We start from the raw sequence: 18,695 nt of genomic DNA on the forward strand, positions 1-18,695 counted from the left end.
ACCATACATGAATATTATTAATATTAATGCATAGTTTTAATATTTAACATACCTTGTCGTGCCCGGAGTCTGGTATGGTGGTTTAATCAAATCAAATCAAATGTTATTGGTCACATGCTCATATTTAGGAGATGTTATTGCAGGTGTACCGAAATGCTTGTGTTCCTAGCTCCAGCAGTGCAGTAGTATCTAACAAGTCACAACAATATACACAAATCTAAAAGTAAAAGAATGGAATTAAGAAATATATCAATATTAGGACGAGCAATGTTGGAGTGGCATAAACATAAATACAGTGGAATAGAACATCTGAGATGAGTAAAGCAGTATGTAAACATTATTAAAGTGACTAGTGTTCCATTATCAGTTAAGCTCCTGACCATATATGCCTCCTGCTGACGGGGGTTTGAACCCTCTGTCTATGACCCTACTATCGGTCTCTCTCTCTTTACATTTCCCGCTGTACTGTAAAAAAACAAAAACAAAAACCATGAATTGTCTTTGTAAGCTGAAATGTATGATGCCTCTCGAGTTGGACATTAAATCAATATGTGTAAATTAAGCATGGACCAAGGTCTCCCCTCCTGTCATATAGCGCCCTGTCCCCTCCAACTGCTCTCCCCTCTGTCTGCTACTGTCATCCATCTATCAGCTCTCAGGGAAGCTCACTGGGCTGCCCATGTGGTAACCATTGGTTACTGTGATGCTGTCATCCCCAGTGCCTTACTCAGTGGTATTCACATCATAATGAAAGACTCCCGCAGTTTCTGTGGAACTAAATCAATACAACCAATAAAAAAAAAGAGGGTCCACTATGGAGAAATAAAAGAGCAAGTCTATAATAAAAGAAGAGAGCAGCAACGAAGTTGATTTATGTTTTGCTTACGTTTTTACTCAGTGGCTTATTTGCTACTGCTGTTCAGTAGCTGGGCAATACAAGACCTCGCTTTAGTGTATGTCAACACTGTTCCACATGGCACTTACTGTTCGAGGAACTGCTTATGTTTGACTACTGTTGCTCTGTGTTTATTATTTAGGGAGGAATGGACAGTGCGTGCATATATGTGTGTGTCTGTCTGTGAAGTATGTTTTGTGGACGATAGGCTTTCATTATGTGATGGCAAGAAAAAAAGGTTTGAGATTTGTCGCCAAATAGGATCAAAACGATGGCTTTAGAGCAGTGGTGCATTTCACAGTAGAACACAATGTTTTTCTCACCTAATGTGCCTCCAATTAAATGAAGGGAACATTGCAAGAGCAAGACAGCGGTCCTTGTCTCCTCACTCAGTCACACACTGACTCACCTTCTTAAGACCCCACAGCAACACACATTATCTGATCTCCTTTGTCATACAGCTGGTTAAAAAAAAACAGGCCTCACATCCTTTATGTAAAGACAACAATACAGTCACTCGACCCTGAGTAAGTTGGTATGAATGTATGAATGCAACACTGATTCACTGTTAGTCAGGAGACAGAGGTTAACTTTCATTTATTCCCTTTGATAAAAAAAAATGAAAATACACATTTATGTTTTTCAGCCCTTATGGCCTTCACCAGAATGATACAAATATCTGTATCGTATTCTAACATGGACCTGTGTTTTTTTTTTGGCTGAACCTCAACTTGCCTTGGTTGAAGCACTGTACAACTGGAAGCTGTACAGTGCTTCCTGGAAGCTGCTGCTCACTGCAGTAATTCAACTCAGATATCAGTCAGAGGGTCAGGTCATCTGATGAAAACAAATAGATCATTGATTACCTGTTAAGATTTGCCCAATAAATGACATTCCTACCGGTTCCACAAACTGTATCTATTGAAATGACTATGTATTATAGTCAATTTGATTTCATTCACCTAGGAGTTATACAAAAATAGTGATATTGTATATTCTTTTGGTGAAAAGATGTAGCAAGTGTGCCTTCGACACTGTCTCACATCTCTGTGTCTCTACCAGGCTCGCAGAGATGCATGTCACCACCTGGGTGTCAGAAGTGGGGAAGAAGAAAAGTAGTTGGGTGTCATCCGCATAGCAATGATAGGAGAGACCATGTGAGGATATGACGAAGCCGAATGAATAGGTGTACAGAGAAAGGAGAATATGGCCTAGAACCGAGCCCTGCGGTACACCAGTAGTGAGAGCATGTGGTGCAGACACAGATCCTCTCCATGCAACCTAGTAGGAGTGACCTGCCAGGTAGGATGCAATCCAGGAGTGTGCAGAGCCTGAGACGCTCAGCCCTGAGAGGGTGGAGAGGAGGATCTGATGGTTCACGGTGTAGAAGGCAGCAGATAGATCTAGGAGGATGAGGACAGAGGAAAGAGCGTTAGTATTGGCAGATCGGAAACCTTCTGTGAAACTGGTTAGGGTCAAGAAGATTGTTCTGAGAGAGAAAACGAGGGAGTTAGTCATAGACAGCAGGCGTTTTGGAAAGAAATGAAAGAAGGGATTCTGGTCTGTAATTTTTGATGTCAGAGATGTCAAGTGTTGGTTTCTTGAAGAGGGGAGAACTCTGGCCATCTTGATTTCAGAGGGGACACAGCCAGTGGTCAGGGATGAGTTGATGAGAGAAGTGAGGAATGGTAGAAGGTCTCCAGAGATGGTCTGGAGAAGGGAGGAGGGGACGGGGTCAAGTGGGCGGATGGAAATCATTAGTCGCAGGATTTCATATGGAGAAAGATGGGATAAAAAGATCAAGGCGTAGGTGAGTTACACTACATATACAAAAGTATGTGGACACCCCTAAAAATCAGTGGATTCAGCTATTTCAGCCACACCAGTTGCTGACAGGTGTATAAAATTGAGAACACAGTCATGCAATCTCCATAGACAACATTGGCAGTAGAATAGCCTTACTGAAGTGCTCAGTGACTTTCAACGTGGCAACGTCTTGGAGCAACAACGACTCAGTCGTGAAGTGGTAGGCCACACAAGCTCACAGAATGGGACCGCCGAGTGCTGAAGCCTGTAGCAGGTAAAAAACGTCTGTCCTTGGTCTCAACATTCACTACCGAGTTCCAAACTGCCTCTGGAAGAAACAACAGCACAAGAACTGCTCGCAGGGAGCTTCATGAAGTGGGTTTCTATGGCCGAGCAGCCTGCACACAAGCCTAAGATCAACATGTGCAATGCAAAGCGCCGGCTGGAGGGGTGTAAAGCTTGCCACCATTAGACTCTGGAGCAGTGCTAACGCGTTCTCTGGAGTGATGAATCATGCTGCACCATCTGGCAGTCTGACGGATTAATCTGGGTTTGGCGGATGCCAGGAGAATGTGTCCACATACTTTTGGCCACGTAATGTATGTGTGAGTGGGACCATTGGACTCAGTAGGCTAAGTGAATGACAAAGTCGTCCGCAGAGAGAGAGGAGGAAAGGGTAGGAGGTGGAGGATTAAAGAGTGAGGAGAAGGTGGGGAAGTTTCAATGGGTTGAGTGATAGAAAGTGTCTTTAGCAGCAGATACACCTGGCCGTGCTGCTGCTCCAGTTTCAACTGTTCTGCCTTATTATTATTCGACCATGCTGGTCATTTATGAACATTTGAACATCTTGGCCATGTTCTGTTATAATCTCCACCCGGCACAGCCAGAAGAGGACTGGCCACCCCACATAGCCTGGTTCCTCTCTAGGTTTCTTCCTAGGTTTTGGCCTTTCTAGGGAGTTTTTCCTAGCCACCGTGCTTCTACACCTGCATTGCTTGCTGTTTGGGGTTTTAGGCTGGGTTTCTGTACAGCACTTTGAGATATCAGCTGATGTACGAAGGGCTATATAAATAAATTTGATTTGAGATACAGAGGAAGAGAAGTTAGAGAGGAGGGAGTGAAAGGATGATAGGTTGAGTTTTCCTTCATTTCCGCTCAGCTGCCCCGCGAGCCCTGTTCTGTCAGCATGCAGTGAGTCACTCAGCCACAGAGTGGGAGGAGAGGGCTGAGCCGACCAGGAGGAAAGGGGACAGTGAAAGTCAAAGGATGCGGAAAGGGAGGAGAGTAGGGTCGAAGAAGCAGAGTCAATGTAGTGGGAGAGACAGATGCAAAGATTGCGATGGCACATGATCATGTGGGTAGGAGACTAGAAATTCCACATGTGTTGTGCATGCAGGGTACACTAAATTAGACAGTTCAAACAGCAAAGATTAAGTAGGCTAGTGGGTAGAGTGACAGCACTTAAATTAAATTGCCCAAGCAAGACAATACCAACGGTAACTTATGTAAAGTGCTTTGTAAAGTGCTTTTCATTATACAGAATAATCTCAAAGTGCATAAACTTGCTACTCTTGTAGGAGTTGATATCCTTCCAAACTATGGTTGGTGCAGTTTTTATTAGCTTGACCTAAGACTCATCAATACTGCTCACACTGACAGTGTTGGGTCCATATCTTACATCAGACAATGTTTATTCCATACTGTAATGCAGACAGTGATAGGTAGCATCCTAATTATCCACCCTTCTCCTAAAGTGTGCACTTGCACACTGCCAGTCATAGATTTAAAAACATTGCATTGGTGTAAGCAGTGCCTGGAGGGAGTTTTCACCATTGGTAAATCTATGATGGGAAGTGTGCAAGGGCACACTTTGGGCAAAGGTTGGAGAATTGTGATGCAGTCTTGTACACTCCAGTCCAGTATTAGAGTTTCATCTTGATCAACACTGACCCCCTCTGGATGTAAAACGGTCATGATTCAGTGTGTCCTCTACATTGAAGGTACTGCACACTCATCTTCAAGTTGAAAGATGAGAGTGATATCCCTTTAACATTATTAATAGGGAGATCAACTAATGAGAGTGGATTGATTTGGAATTTGCCTATGACACTCACTTATTTTCTGTTACTGTTGGTGTCAATATGTGGCTTTGCAACAGAACACTGTCCGGAGTTTGTGGGCATTGATGCGCAGGTATCTAAATTATCATTACCATGTCAGTAAATGCATAACAGAGCACAATGACATCTCATAAATCAGGGGATTCAATCATTTGCAATGACTAGGCTATGATTAGGCTGTGTTGGTTATAATCCTTCCAGTCATAAGCAAAGCCCAAGTCGTTCACATGATTCTTGAAATAATGAAAATAATAAAATTGTCAGACTAATGTACATTTCCAAAATCGTGTAGTTCAGTAGTCACATTTATGACAAAAATTAAAAAGAGAAGACGTTTTACAACAAACTACCTTTATACTTCTGTTTTTAGTCACAAAGATGGCTAGGAGTTGAAACCTGTATGTATCCTAAGGTTAAATCTAGGCTACATTAGCCTATGTATTAACTGGCTCTGAGAATAGAAAACGAAAACATTTACAATTGTTTTAATACGGACTAATTCCGTTGTTTCTATGTCATGTGCTCACTCACGTGTAGACCGACTGCCAATGAAACCGAGCCTGCCCCATGTTCCTCTCAGAGTGAGTTGTTGAGTAAAAAACATGTGTGAACACTGTTCGGCGCTCGAGTGCCATGTCACTGCTGCTCACACCGCCACCGCGCTCAGGTCCAGTCGAGCTCTCTCATCGCAAAAGCATCTCCTCTTTACCGAAGCGCGTTGACACCAACGATGTTCAAGTAGGCTACCCTCAAAAGCGCAGCCGCTCTACTGTATTCCCCGGAAGAAAGGATGCGGAAAGGATGAAACAAGACAGAGCAGCTCTGTAGTAGCCTTCTGCGCAGCAATTTCAATCCGGATTTAGTGAAATCCTCAACCAATTAACAGTCTTTACCAGAGCTCTGTTGTAATCTGCTTCTCAACACACCCCGTCGTTCCAATCAGGTTTCACAGGTTTATTATTCACCCTGCAGCGAGGACAGACACTCTGGACAGGACAGAGCTGAGCAGAGGCTGAGGAGTTTGGAGCTGCCCTAAGCTGAGACAAATGACACATTTCATTCAGCCTTGCTCTAAAGTGGTTTGTTTCCTCTACGTTTGAATTTGAAAGGACATTCTTAGTTGTATCTTCCACCTTCTACACAGCAGGAAATGGTGCATATGACAACTGTATTTATACAGTAACCTAATAATAGTTTGGGGATATCACTTTTCGAATGCCAGCTCCGTCATGAACAAAAATGGTAAGTAACCTACCACTTATTGTTACACTGTGTAATACTGTTGGTTACACCTTTGTAAACAAGGTGAGAGAGGTTTTGAACCGTTATTCTTGTCAAGGAAACTTAACTTGCTAAACCTCCCTCTATTTAGTTGACTGCTTTTGCAGTAATTAATGCCTTACTACTGTATAGGGCTCAGTTGTGCTATAGCCTAGTGAGGGGTAGTGGTATGTAATTTTATTGTATTGGTAATGCTCATTACAAAAACACCTGCACACATTCTAAATGACCCTCACATGCTTGACCCTCACAGTCTACTACAACATAACCCCCCCCCCCCCCCCCCCCCCTATCTAACACACATGCATACACATAATTGTTTATTTCAATATTTCACATAATAATACTCAGGTTGTATTGTCTTAAAGTGCTGCTGTGTGCTGGACCATGGGGTGGGTGGGGTGGGGCAAGGTGTAACCTGCCCCACTATCTCTGTGTTAGAGATGTCTCTAAGGCCCAGGAATCTCCGATTCAAACTCTGCAAGCATTATAATACGTTTGTTTAGTGTTATTACGATACCAGAATGTTTTACTTTGATACCGATAACAGGTTTAGTATCATGATACCGAAACGATACTAAACACCAAAACGAATACTCGATACAGAAACGATACCACAGCAAAAAAAAAAAGCGTATTGGCTAAAATCCCAGAATAACCACTGGGCATTATTTTATTAAACATTGAACAATGTCACGAACCGGCTCAAAGCACGTAACAAATAAGGCGCCAACGTGGAGATAGGGAATAACAAAATATATTTATTTAACTAAAGTAAACTAAATATAATTAACAATGGTGTGTGTAGTCAGTAATCAGTAGTGTAAGTGAGTGGTTGCGTGCATAAATGTGATAATGAGGGGTGTTGAAAGGTGCCAACACAAACAACGGCAAACAACCAAAAACCGCCACAAAAATGCCACAACCAAAATCTGTGTCTGCATGGAGAGAGTCTTCTCAATGAATGGGGAAGAGGTGCATTTATCCTGTTGTGTCCCATTTCACTGACGACCCTCCCGGCTCCGCCCACCGACATCCTGTTAAGGAAAACAAGAGCAAAGAGAAAGAATTCGGCAGACAGAGTGGGAGGGTCGTCACAACATTATGTTGATAACTGGTACAACTAAAATAGCAAATAGAACAGTTAAACACCATATTAAATAACAGGAGAATATCTTCAATTTCCCATATGCAAAACCATATCTGAGACTCACAATAATATTTTACGATTTACATCTAAACTGTTTTCAAATGGAATTTGATACATATCAGGGTTAATTTGCTCATCTATCTGCGTAATATTGGTTCAAATGACATTATGATTCATTATTCATTACTGCGACGTCATTTATAGTATTAAATTAATAGCCTAGTTCCAAATTGACATAATAACACTTTTTATTTTTAAATTTCACCTTTATTTAACCAGGTAGGCTAGTTGAGAATAAGTTCTCATTTGCAACTGCGACCTGGCCAAGATAAAGCAAAGCAGTTCGACACATACAACAACACAGAGTTACACATGGAATAAACAAACATACAATCAATAATACAGTAGAAAAATATATATACAGCATGTGCAAATGAGGTAAGATAAGAGAGGTAAGGCAATAAATAGGCCATGATGGCAAAGTAATTACAATATAGCAATTAAACACTGGAATGGTAGGATGTGCAGAAGATGAATGTGCAAGTTGAGATACTGGGGTGCAAAGGAGCAAGATAAATAAATAAATACAGTATGGGGATGAGGTAGATTGGATGGGCTGTTTACAGATGAGCTATGTACAGGCGTGGTGATCTGTGAGCTGCTCTGGCAGCTGGTGCTTAAAGCTAGTGAGGGAGGTAAGAGTCTCCAGCTTCAATTAGCTTCACTTTCCGAAGCTTCTATATTGTAATAGTCTACACACTAAGTTTGCCAATCGTTTCTTCAACCTCAGAAGGCTGAAGAAGGGTGCTGCTTGTTCTGTGGGTAAGCGAATGCTCCTACCGCTGTCTCTGCCAAGAATATTTGACTGGTGTTTTGGCTGTTTATCGTACTGGTACATGTGTGATCAAGTGTGTGTTGCTTGTGTGTGTTTGCCATTTCACTGGCGGAGCTTGTTTTCAGGAGACGGGGTTTGGGTTTTGTTTGCAAACTCGTTTTAGCTCACAACAAGCATGTAGCATGGCAAATACTAGACAGAAAAATGCTGCAAAGCTCAATGCGGAAGAGGACCACATACCAAGCACTACTGTACACTCCATGAAATGCTCAATGAACAAAAATAGTTTTATAAAGATCAAATAGATCTTCAGGAAAATAACTTTAAGTCCTTCCTGCAAATCTTTATGGATTATACCAACAAAAGGGTTGATGAGCTGTATAAGGGTGTAATGGGATTTAAACACAGTTTGGAATTTATGCAGTCGGAGATGGAGGAGTTAAAGGGTACGAATGTCACCAGCCAGACTCCATTCAAAACCATGTCTGAGGATTTCGCAATTTTCCAAGCAACACTTGACAAACACTCTTCCAAAAGGAGACTACCTTGAAAACCAATTTAGGCACAATAACATTTTAATCAATGGAATTGAGGACGTAAAGACTGAAACTTGGCATGACACAGAAGTCAAGGCCAAGAAACTGGCAGATCAACTCATACTGGACCCTAAAATCATTGAGATGGAGAGGAGAGGGTGCACAGGAATATCACTTTCTTCCCCGATGGACAGCCCAAATCTATAATGGTGAAACTGCTCAGGTTCAAAGACAAGGAGGAGATTCTCAGGAGAGCCAAGTGCCTGAAGGGAACCAACATATTCATCAATGAAGACTTCTCTGAAAAGTTACGCCTCAAAAGAAAGGAACTACTGCCACGATTAATTGAAGATAAAAGGCAACATCACATCCCTGAAGTATGATCAGCTGGTGGTTCACCCCCCCCCCCCCCCCCCCCCCCCCCAATAGAAGTATGCATACACACACACACCATTTACATGTTTTGTATTTTAATAGTATTAACCCCCCCTCTTCGGCGGACAAATATCTTTTTAGATTTTTCACAGCTTTTCTTCTACATATACATACATTTTACATACACATTTTAAATACATGGTACTTTTATATAAAGCAATCACATAACAATAATACATTACCAAACATAAGCTCTTTAATCCCACCTCTCAGCCTATCCCACCTATCACCATAGACCACCCTCGTTTGGTTTGTGTGTCATATACAGTGCCTTGCGAAAGTATTCTTCCCCCTTGAACTTTGCGACCTTTTGCCACATTTCAGGCTTCAAACATAAAGATATAAAACTGTATTTTTTTGTGAAGAATCAACAACAAGTGGGACACAATCATGAAGTTGAACGACATTTATTGGATATTTTAAACTTTTTTAACAAATCAAAAACTGAAAAATTGGGCGTGCAAAGTTATTCAGCCCCTTTACTTTCAGTGCAGCAAACTCTCTCCAGAAGTTCAGTGAGGATCTCTGAATGATCCAATGTTGACCTAAATGACTAATGATGATAAATACAATCCACCTGTGTGTAATCAAGTGTCCGTATCAATGCACCTGCACTGTGATAGTCTCAGAGGTCCATTAAAAGCGCAGAGAGCATCATGAAGAACAAGGAACACACCAGGCAGGTCCGAGATACTGTTGTGAAGAAGTTTAAAGCCGGATTTGGATACAAAAAGATTTCCCAAGCTTTAAACCTCCCAAGGAGCACTGTGCAAGCAATAATATTGACATGGAAGGAGTATCAGACCACTGCAAATCTACCAAGACCTGGCCGTCCCTCTAAACTTTCAGCTCATACAATCAGAAGACTGATCAGAGATGCAGCCAAGAGGCCCATGATCACTCTGGATGAACTGCAGAGATCTACAGCTGAGGTGGGAGACTCTGTCCATAGGACAACAATCATTCGTATATTGCACAAATCTGGCCTTTATGGAAGTGTGGCAAGAAGAAAGCCATTTCTTAAAGATATCCATAAAAAGTGTCGTTTAAAGTTTGCCACAAGCCACCTGGGAGACACACCAAACATGTGGAAGAAGGTGCTCTGGTCAGATGAAACCAAAATTGAACTTTTTGGCAACAATGCAAGACGTTATGTTTGGCGTAAAAGCAACACAGCTCATCACCCTGAACACACCCTCCCCACTGTCAAACATGGTGGTGGCAGCATCATGGTTTGGGCCTGCTTTTCTTCAGCAGGGACAGGGAAGATGGTTAAAATTGATGGGAAGATGGATGGAGCCAAATACAGGACCATTCTGGAAGAAAACCTGATGGAGTCTGCAAAAGACCTGAGACTGGGACGGAGATTTGTCTTCCAACAAGACAATGATCCAAAACATAAAGCAAAATCTACAATGGAATGGTTCAAAAATAAACATATCCAGGTGTTAGAATGGCCAAGTCAAAGTCCAGACCTGAATCCAATCGAGAATCTGTGGAAAGAACTGAAAACTGCTGTTCACAAATGCTCTCCATCCAACCTCACTGAGCTCGAGCTGTTTTGCAAGGAGGAATGGGAAAACATTTCAGTCTCTCGATGTGCAAAACTGATAGAGACATACCCCAAGCGACTTACAGCTGTAATCGCAGCAAAAGGTGGCGCTACAAAGTATTAACTTAAGGGGGCTGAATAATTTTGCACGCCCAATTTTTCAGTTTTTGATTTGTTAAAAAAGTTTGAAATATCCAATAAATGTCGTTTCACTTCATGATTGTGTCCCACTTGTTGTTGATTCTTCACAAAAAAATACAGTTTTATATCTTTATGTTTGAAGCCTGAAATGTGGCAAAAGGTCGCAAAGTTCAAGGGGGCCGAATACTTTCGCAAGGCACTGTAAATACAGTGGGGAGAACAAGTATTTGATACACTGCCGATTTTGCAGGTTTCCCTACTTACAAAACATGTAGAGGTCTGTAATTTTTATAATAGGTACATTTCCACTGTGAGAGACGGAATCTAAAACAACAATCCATAAAATCACATTGTATGATTTTTAAGTAATTAATTTGCATTTTATTGCATGACATAAGTATTTGATACATCGGAAAAGCAGAACTTAATATTTGGTACAGAAACCTGTTTGCAATTACAGAGAGCATACATTTCTTGTAGTTCTTGACCAGGTTTGCACACACTACAGCAGGGATTTTGGCCCACTCCTCCATACAGACCTTCTCAAGATCCTTCTGGTTTCGGGGCTGTCGCTGGGCAATACGGACTTTCAGCTCCCTCCAAAGATTTGCTATTGGGTTCAGGTCTAGAGACTGGCTAGGCCACTCCAGGACCTTGAGATGCTTCTTACGGAGCCACTCCTTAGTTGCCCTGGCTGTGTGTTTCGGGTCGTTGTCATGCTGGAAGACCCATCTTCAATGCTCTTACTGAGGGAAGGAGGTTGTTGGCCAAGATCTTGCGATACATGGCCCATCCATCCTCCCCTCAATATGGTGCAGTCGTCCTGTCCCTTTTGCAGAAAAGCATCCCCAAAGATTGATGTTTCCACCTACATGCTTCACGGTTGGGATGGTGTTCTTGGGGTTGTACTCATCCTTCTTCCTCCAAACACGGCGAGTGGAGTTTAGTCCAAAAAGCTCTATTTTTGTCTCATCAGACCACATGACATTCTCCCATTCCTCCTCTGGATCATCCAGATGGTCATTGGCAAACTTCAGACGGGCCTGGACATGCGCTGGCTTGAGCAGGGGGACCTTGCGTGCGCTGCAGGATTTTAATCCATGACAGCGTAGTGTGTTACTAATGGTTTTCTTTGAGACTGTGGTCCCTGCTCTCTTCAGGTCATTGACCAGGTCCTGCCGTGTAGTTCTGGGCTGATCCCTCACCTTCCTCATGATCATTGATGCCCCACAAGGTGAGATCTTGCAAGGAGCCCCAGACCGAGGGTGATTGACCGTCATCTTCAACTTCTTCCATTTTCTAATAATTGCGCCAACAGTTGTTGCCTTCTCACCAAGCTGCTTGCCTATTGTCATGTAGCCCATCCCAGCCTTGTGCAGGTCTATAATTTTATCCCTGATGTCCTTACACAGCTCCCTGGTCTTGGCCATTGTGGAGAGGTTGGAGTCTGTTTGATTGAGTGTGTGGACAGGTGTCTTTTATACAGGTAACGAGTTCAAGCAGGTGCAGTTAATACAGGTAATGAGTGGAGAATAGGAGGGCTTCTTAAAGAAAAACTAACAGGTCTTTGAGAGCCAGAATTCTTACTGGTTGGTAGGTGATCAAATACTTACAGTGGGGCAAAAAAGTATTTAGTCAGCCACCAATTGTGCAAGTTCTCCCACTTACAAATATGAGAGAGGCCTGTAATTTTCATCATAGGTACACTTCAACTATGACAGACAAAATGAGAAAAAAAATCCAGAAAATCACATTGTAGGATTTTTAATGAATTTATTTGCAAATTATGGTGGAAAATAAGCATTTGGTCACCTACAAACAAGCAAGATTTCTGGCTCTCACAGACCTGTAACTTATTCTTTAAGAGGCTCCTCTGTCCTCCACTCGTTACCTGTATTAATGGCACCTGTTTGACCTTGTTATCAGTAGAAAAGACACCTGTCCACAACCTCAAACAGTCACACTCCAAACTCCACTATGGCCAAGACCAAAGAGCTGTCAAAGGACACCAGAAACAGAATTGTAGACCTGCACCAGGCTGGGAAGACTGAATCTGCAATAGGTAAGCAGCTTGGTTTGAAGAAATCAACTGTGGGAGCAATTATTAGGAAATGGAAGACATACAAGACCACTGATAATCTCCCTCGATCTGGGGATCCACGCAAGATCTCACCCCGTGGGGTCAAAATGATCACAAGAACGGTGAGCAAAACTCCCAGAACCACACGGGGGGACCTAGTGAATGACCTGCAGAGAGCTGGGACCAAAGTAACAAAGCCTACCATCAGTAACACACTACGCCGCCAGGGACTCAAATCCTGCAGTGCCAGACGTGTCCCCCTTGCTTAAGCCAGTACATGTCCAGGCCCGTCTGAAGTTTGCTAGAGAGCATTTGGATGATCCAGAAGAAGATTGGGAGAATGTCACATGTTCAGATGAAACCAAAATATAACTTTTTGGTAAAAACTCAACTCATCGAGTTTGGTGGACAAAGAATGCTGAGTTGAGCCCAAAAACATCACTGCTCTAGAGGAGATCTGCATGGAGGAATGGGCCAAAATACCAGCAACAGTGTGTGAAAACCTTGTGAAGACTTACAGAAAACGTTTGACCTCTGTCATTGCCAACAAAGAGTATATAACAAAGTATTGAGATAAACTTTTGTTATTGACCAAATATTTATTTTCCACCATCATTTGCAAATAAATTCATAAAAAATCCTACAATGTTTTTTTCTGGATTTTTCTTCTAATTTTGTCTGTAATAGTTGAAGTGTACCTATGATGAAAATTACAGGCCTCATCTTTTTAAGAGGGAGAACTTGCACAATTGGTGGCTGACCAAATACTTTTTTGCCCCACTGTATGTCATGCAATAAAATGCAAATAAATTACTTAAAAATCATACAATGTGATTTTCTGGATTTTTGTTTTAGATTCCGTCTCTCACAGTTGAAGTATACCTATGATACAATTACAGACCTCTACATGCTTTGTAAGTAGGAAAACCTGCAAAATCGGCAGTGTATCAAATATTTGTTTTCCCCACTGTATATTCGAAGAAGTGTGGATCATCATTATTTGGCCCATATAGATTAATTAGCCAGATCGGTTTTTGGTCCAATAGCATATTTTAAAGAATCCATCTTCATTGAGGATCTGTTTGCACAGTTTGCACAATCGGATCAAATGTTTTAGTAATTAGTATAATCACCCCTTTTGAGTTTCTTTGCCCATGACAAAATATATTTATCCTCCAAGTCCTTTTTCTACCCAATCTCATCTATATTTGTAGAGTGAGTTTCTTGGAAACAATAGATATTATATTATCTTAGCCAGGGAAAAATATATATTTTTAAATGATCTGCTAAGCCATTTCAATTGTAACTGGCTATACTTGTTTCCCCACTTACCATAATAAAGTTTCAATTATACTTACCAAAACCAATGTTTGTAAACATACCATTAAAAAGCACCATGATTTTTAAGTGTCCATATAGCTGTACCATAATATTTGCATACTCTAGCTGCAACTTTGTAAACCTTCGATTGTCCTTATATTCCACCCACTAAAACCTCCCCCATATCTAGCTCTGTTGTCACCAGTGAAGATTTTAGCATGTAAATCTTGCTGGGGCAAAAAAGAGAAGTGGGATACAACACTAAACAATACATTAATTGCACTATACCACTGATACACCTGGCTATCAGCGGAGCCTTGTCTGGCAGCGAAACAGTTAATTCAGGGTGCGGCAGGTAGCCTAGTGGTTAGAGCGTTAGGCCAGTACCCGAAAGGTTGCTGGATTGAATCCCTGAACTAACAAGGTAAGAATATGTTGTTCTGCCCCTGAAAAAGGCAGGTTACCTACTCTTCCCAGGAGGATGTCATTGTAAATAAGAACTTGTTCTTAACTGACTTGCCTAGTTAAATTCAGCCTTTAAAAAAATATATAGCCAATTTGGCTGGCTTGCTTAAACAAATGTGGTTTCTACTGACAATTGAGATGTACAAACTATGGCATAAGGGGACGACAAGCGGATAAGAGGCTATCCATAATTTTGATTAAGACATTAGAGGGAGCTAGGACGGACATAGTCATTATAACTATTTGTTCAGCACATTATACAGCAACAGAATTCAGAATATGGGCTGTTATTACAGTGTTCCCCCTGTGCACCAAGTCAGAACAGTTGGATAAATAAAGGGGGTATAAAAGCAGACAATGAAAGCTCTTACAATATGCAATGATTACATTTCTCAAAAACAGGTTATAGGCTACATGTGCACCACCAAGTCAGAACAGTAGGCGAAATTAAGAGGTGAAAATAGATCAGATTATTAGGGTGAGGCACATGGGCTACTAACAGCTTACTACACAACATACAGTTAGTATTACTTTCTTTGTTACTGTATACATAACTCACTGGCATATTACATCATTTATGCAGCAGCATACAATACATTTTTGGACTCACCTTGTTGTGCTGTGCTCACTTGAACAGATTTACAATTCCGAGTTGGATGAAAGTTCACTGCGTATTTTCCCAGTCGTAGCTCGTTTTTCCCGAGTTCCCAGATGTCTTAAACTCACTAAAGCTGGATTTTGCAGTTACGAGTTAACAGTTGTTTTGAGCGTGGCACAAATCATGCTTCATTGACAGCATGACCAATGTTAAATGTTTACAATTTTTATCTTGGAAAAGAGACCCTTAGTCTTAGACTTGGAACTACACAGCCACTCCACTGAATAGCAGGCTAGTGATTGCTTTGGAATTAGCCACTGATTCCTTTGTTAGCCACTCATTGTTGAATTTGCAATTTCCAACTTGTTGTGTAATGTTTATGTCCAATGGCCGATGAGCACCGATACGTTTTATCTATAACTTCTCTTCATATGACAAGGATTAAAAAGGATTTGCCAGTAGATTGTCGACTTGATTCATGATGATGACTCCTGGCTAAGATTTTGAAAGTATGATGTTGACGTGATCAGTCCAATCAAAGTTACTGTACATATAATGTGATTTGACGTAATTTTATCTGTGGCCGATGACCATGAGCCTTGGATGGGCACTTCTAATGTAACTCTATGGCAGCACCCAAGGGGCTTGACTTTTCGAGCTCTACCCTTAGACTTGGAGGTGATGTGGTGTCCCCATGAGTGACAGAACACTGAGCCAATCAAGGCGCAACGCTTCGTATTTTCTGCTGGCTTGGCTTGCCCCACCACCTCAGAAAGCACTTAGCTAGGCTGAAACACCTGCATTGTGGAGCTGCCTTACTCAAGAAAACATCAAAGAGACCGTGCTTGTATGTGGCTTTGCAAACTGTTTGTTTGCAAACTGATATTTGACACGTATTAATGCCAAAATAACATGCAAAACAGGCAAGCCCAAATAAAATGTATTTATTTTGCTAAAAATGCGAGTCGCCACTGGTTGTCACTAAGACCATTAGACCATCTCCCTGACCCGATGTGGAGTCTGCTTACCAGACTTTTTTCACATCTTTCAATTCTGTATTACACCACCCCTTTCCCTTAGTTAAACATGTAAGAGCAGCAGATGGCTTCTGGAAACCTTGGTTTACAACCGGTCTAAAGAAATTTTAAAAAGTTGTGTAATAAGTTTCTTACAAATCCCTCTCCCCTGAATTCTCAAAAGAACAAATTTGCTCACCTACTTCGAATATCCCCCAAAATATATTTTTCAATATGAAGTCAACTTTGAAAATCAATCAACATAACAAAAATGTATTGTTGGAAATAAGACCTATATTGATCCTCATGTTATTTCATGTGAATTTAATTGAATGTGGGTTCCTCTCTGTCAAAGAAAATAGAGAAAACTGATGGAAATCCCCTGGATTACATTAAGGGACATTTCCCTTCTCTGTATCAGTTTGATCCTCTTGATGGATGGAGGTAATTGGTAACTTAAAGATTTCAGGAGTAGGTCATGATGAGATTGGTGCCTCTTTGGGGAAATCAATGTCTTCCTCGAATACTAAGCCTCTAACATACTGTATATCCTCACCAAATCAATGCAAACTGGTATTGTTCCTAAACATTAGAAAATTGTCAAAGTTATCCCCCTCTATAAATCTGTGGATCCCAGATCTTTTACAAAGTATCGCCCAATATCTGTACTACCATGTTTTTCTAAAATCCTAGAAAAATTGGTGTATAAGAGAATGTTGAAACATTTAAATTGACACTGTATTCTATATGAGCACCAACATGTTTTTTGTAAAAACTACTCCACAGACAAGGCTCTATTGCAACTTGTGAATTAAGTCTTTACAATCCTGAACAACAATGAATATGCTCTTGGCATATTTTTAGATGTATCCAAAGTGTTTGACATGGTTGATCATGAAATATTACTTTCTAAATTGCATCCTTACGGCTTTTGTGATTATGCATATAATTGGCTATATAGTTATGTTTATGCAGGGGCCAAGATATCCTGTGCTGTGCCTCAGGGTTCGATAATTGTACCTTTATTATTCCTAATCTATATCAATGACCTTGCTGCTCTGTCTTCTACCGTACTCCCGATTTTTTTTGCTGATGATACCAATTTCATTTTATCGCATAAGAATTTCGATTCACTAATAAATGAAGCCAACTCAGGCATGGTCAAATTTTCTGAATGGTTCCAGATTAAAACATCACATTTTATTGTATTCACTATTAAGAATAAGAAATATTGTAAAAAAATTAATAATTTAAAAGCCAGAATCTCAGTTGGTGGGAATGAAATGGAACAAGTCACATCAACTAGATTCCTCAGAGTTCTAATTGATGAAAAGTTATCCTGGAAAGGTCATATTCCATTTTTCTGTAGCAAGGTAATGACATCTGTTGGTATCAAAAAGATTAGTGGTTTGGTTCATCAGGCTTGCTTCCTAACTCTATACTATAGATTAATTGGCCCATGTCTCATTTACTGTAATATTATCTGGGTTGGTACATATGCCTCCTACCTACATACATTACAAATCATACAAAATACAATTGCAAGACTAGCCACCTCCTCTAATTACTTGTCTCCAGCTGCACCTTTGTTTAATAAACATAATATCTTGTCCATTTATGACATTAATGTCTGTCAATTATGCTCTTTCCATCTACAGATATTCATACCTCCCTGACAGTTTACCCAAACCCTTCAATGGATTCTTCCAGGTCAATTCTGACATCTATCTATATAACACAAGACATTGCGATAACCTTCACCCTCCCCACTGCCCCACCTCACATAGTCAATTCTCAATCAGATAGAGGTACCATACTCTAGAATTCTTATCTTCACATTGCCAAAAATCATCATCCCTCAATAACTTCAAGCGAAGACTGGGGGTCAGCCTGATGAACCAAACTACTCAGTAATCTCCTCCATATAGCCTAACTCTCACACACACACACTATATTTTTTTTATGTGATTACTGATCAATTAATTTATGTATATTTATAATTAGTAGGTTTACTTATCTGTTTCAACAATCCTTTTTTTGTACTTCTATTGTATATTGTTTTTTTTGTGGTGTGGTTTTCATATAAGCCCTTGGCCTTCCAACCACATCTATCTGTATTGTTGTATATCACTTGTTTTCTGTAGCGCAAAAAATAAAACAAATGAAAAAATAATAGAAATTCAGCTTGGCAAAAGAAACCCCCCCCCAAACGTCTCAGCTGCGAGGTAGTAGGCTACACAAGCTCACATAATGGGACAGCAGAGCGCTGAAATGTGCAGCGCATAAAAATTGCCTGTCCTCAGTTGCTACACTCTCAACCGAGTTCCAAACTGCCTCTTCAAGCAGTGTCAGCACAAGAACTGTTCGTCGGGAGCTTCAAGAAATGGGTTTCCATTGCAGAGCAGCCACACACCTACGATCACCATACGCAATGCCAAGCGTCGGCTGGAGTGATGAATCATGCT

At 40.9% G+C, this 18,695-nt stretch overlaps 1 protein-coding gene across 16 annotated transcripts in view; it reads left to right on the forward strand.

The window, feature by feature from the left end:
* The first annotated feature begins 5,397 nt into the window (after positions 1-5,397).
* The window catches only part of LOC110537795 (actin-binding LIM protein 3), a 128,677-nt gene continuing 115,379 nt past the window's right edge, over positions 5,398-18,695 (forward strand). For 7 of the 16 annotated variants that reach the window (XM_036937825.2, XM_090192797.1, XM_090192798.1 and 4 more), the window contains exon 1: positions 5,400-6,063. In XM_036937825.2, the coding sequence (XP_036793720.1) occupies positions 6,051-6,063 (13 nt within the window). In that variant the 5' untranslated portion in view covers positions 5,400-6,050. Of the gene's footprint in view, positions 6,064-18,695 lie in introns of all 16 variants that reach the window. The other 9 variants (XM_090192800.1, XM_090192803.1, XM_090192805.1 and 6 more) reach the window with 4 other exon arrangements.

Source organism: Oncorhynchus mykiss, chromosome 12 (genome assembly GCF_057628025.1).
Source record: "Oncorhynchus mykiss isolate SJ-2025 chromosome 12, ASM5762802v1, whole genome shotgun sequence".
NCBI lineage: Eukaryota > Metazoa > Chordata > Actinopteri > Salmoniformes > Salmonidae > Oncorhynchus > Oncorhynchus mykiss.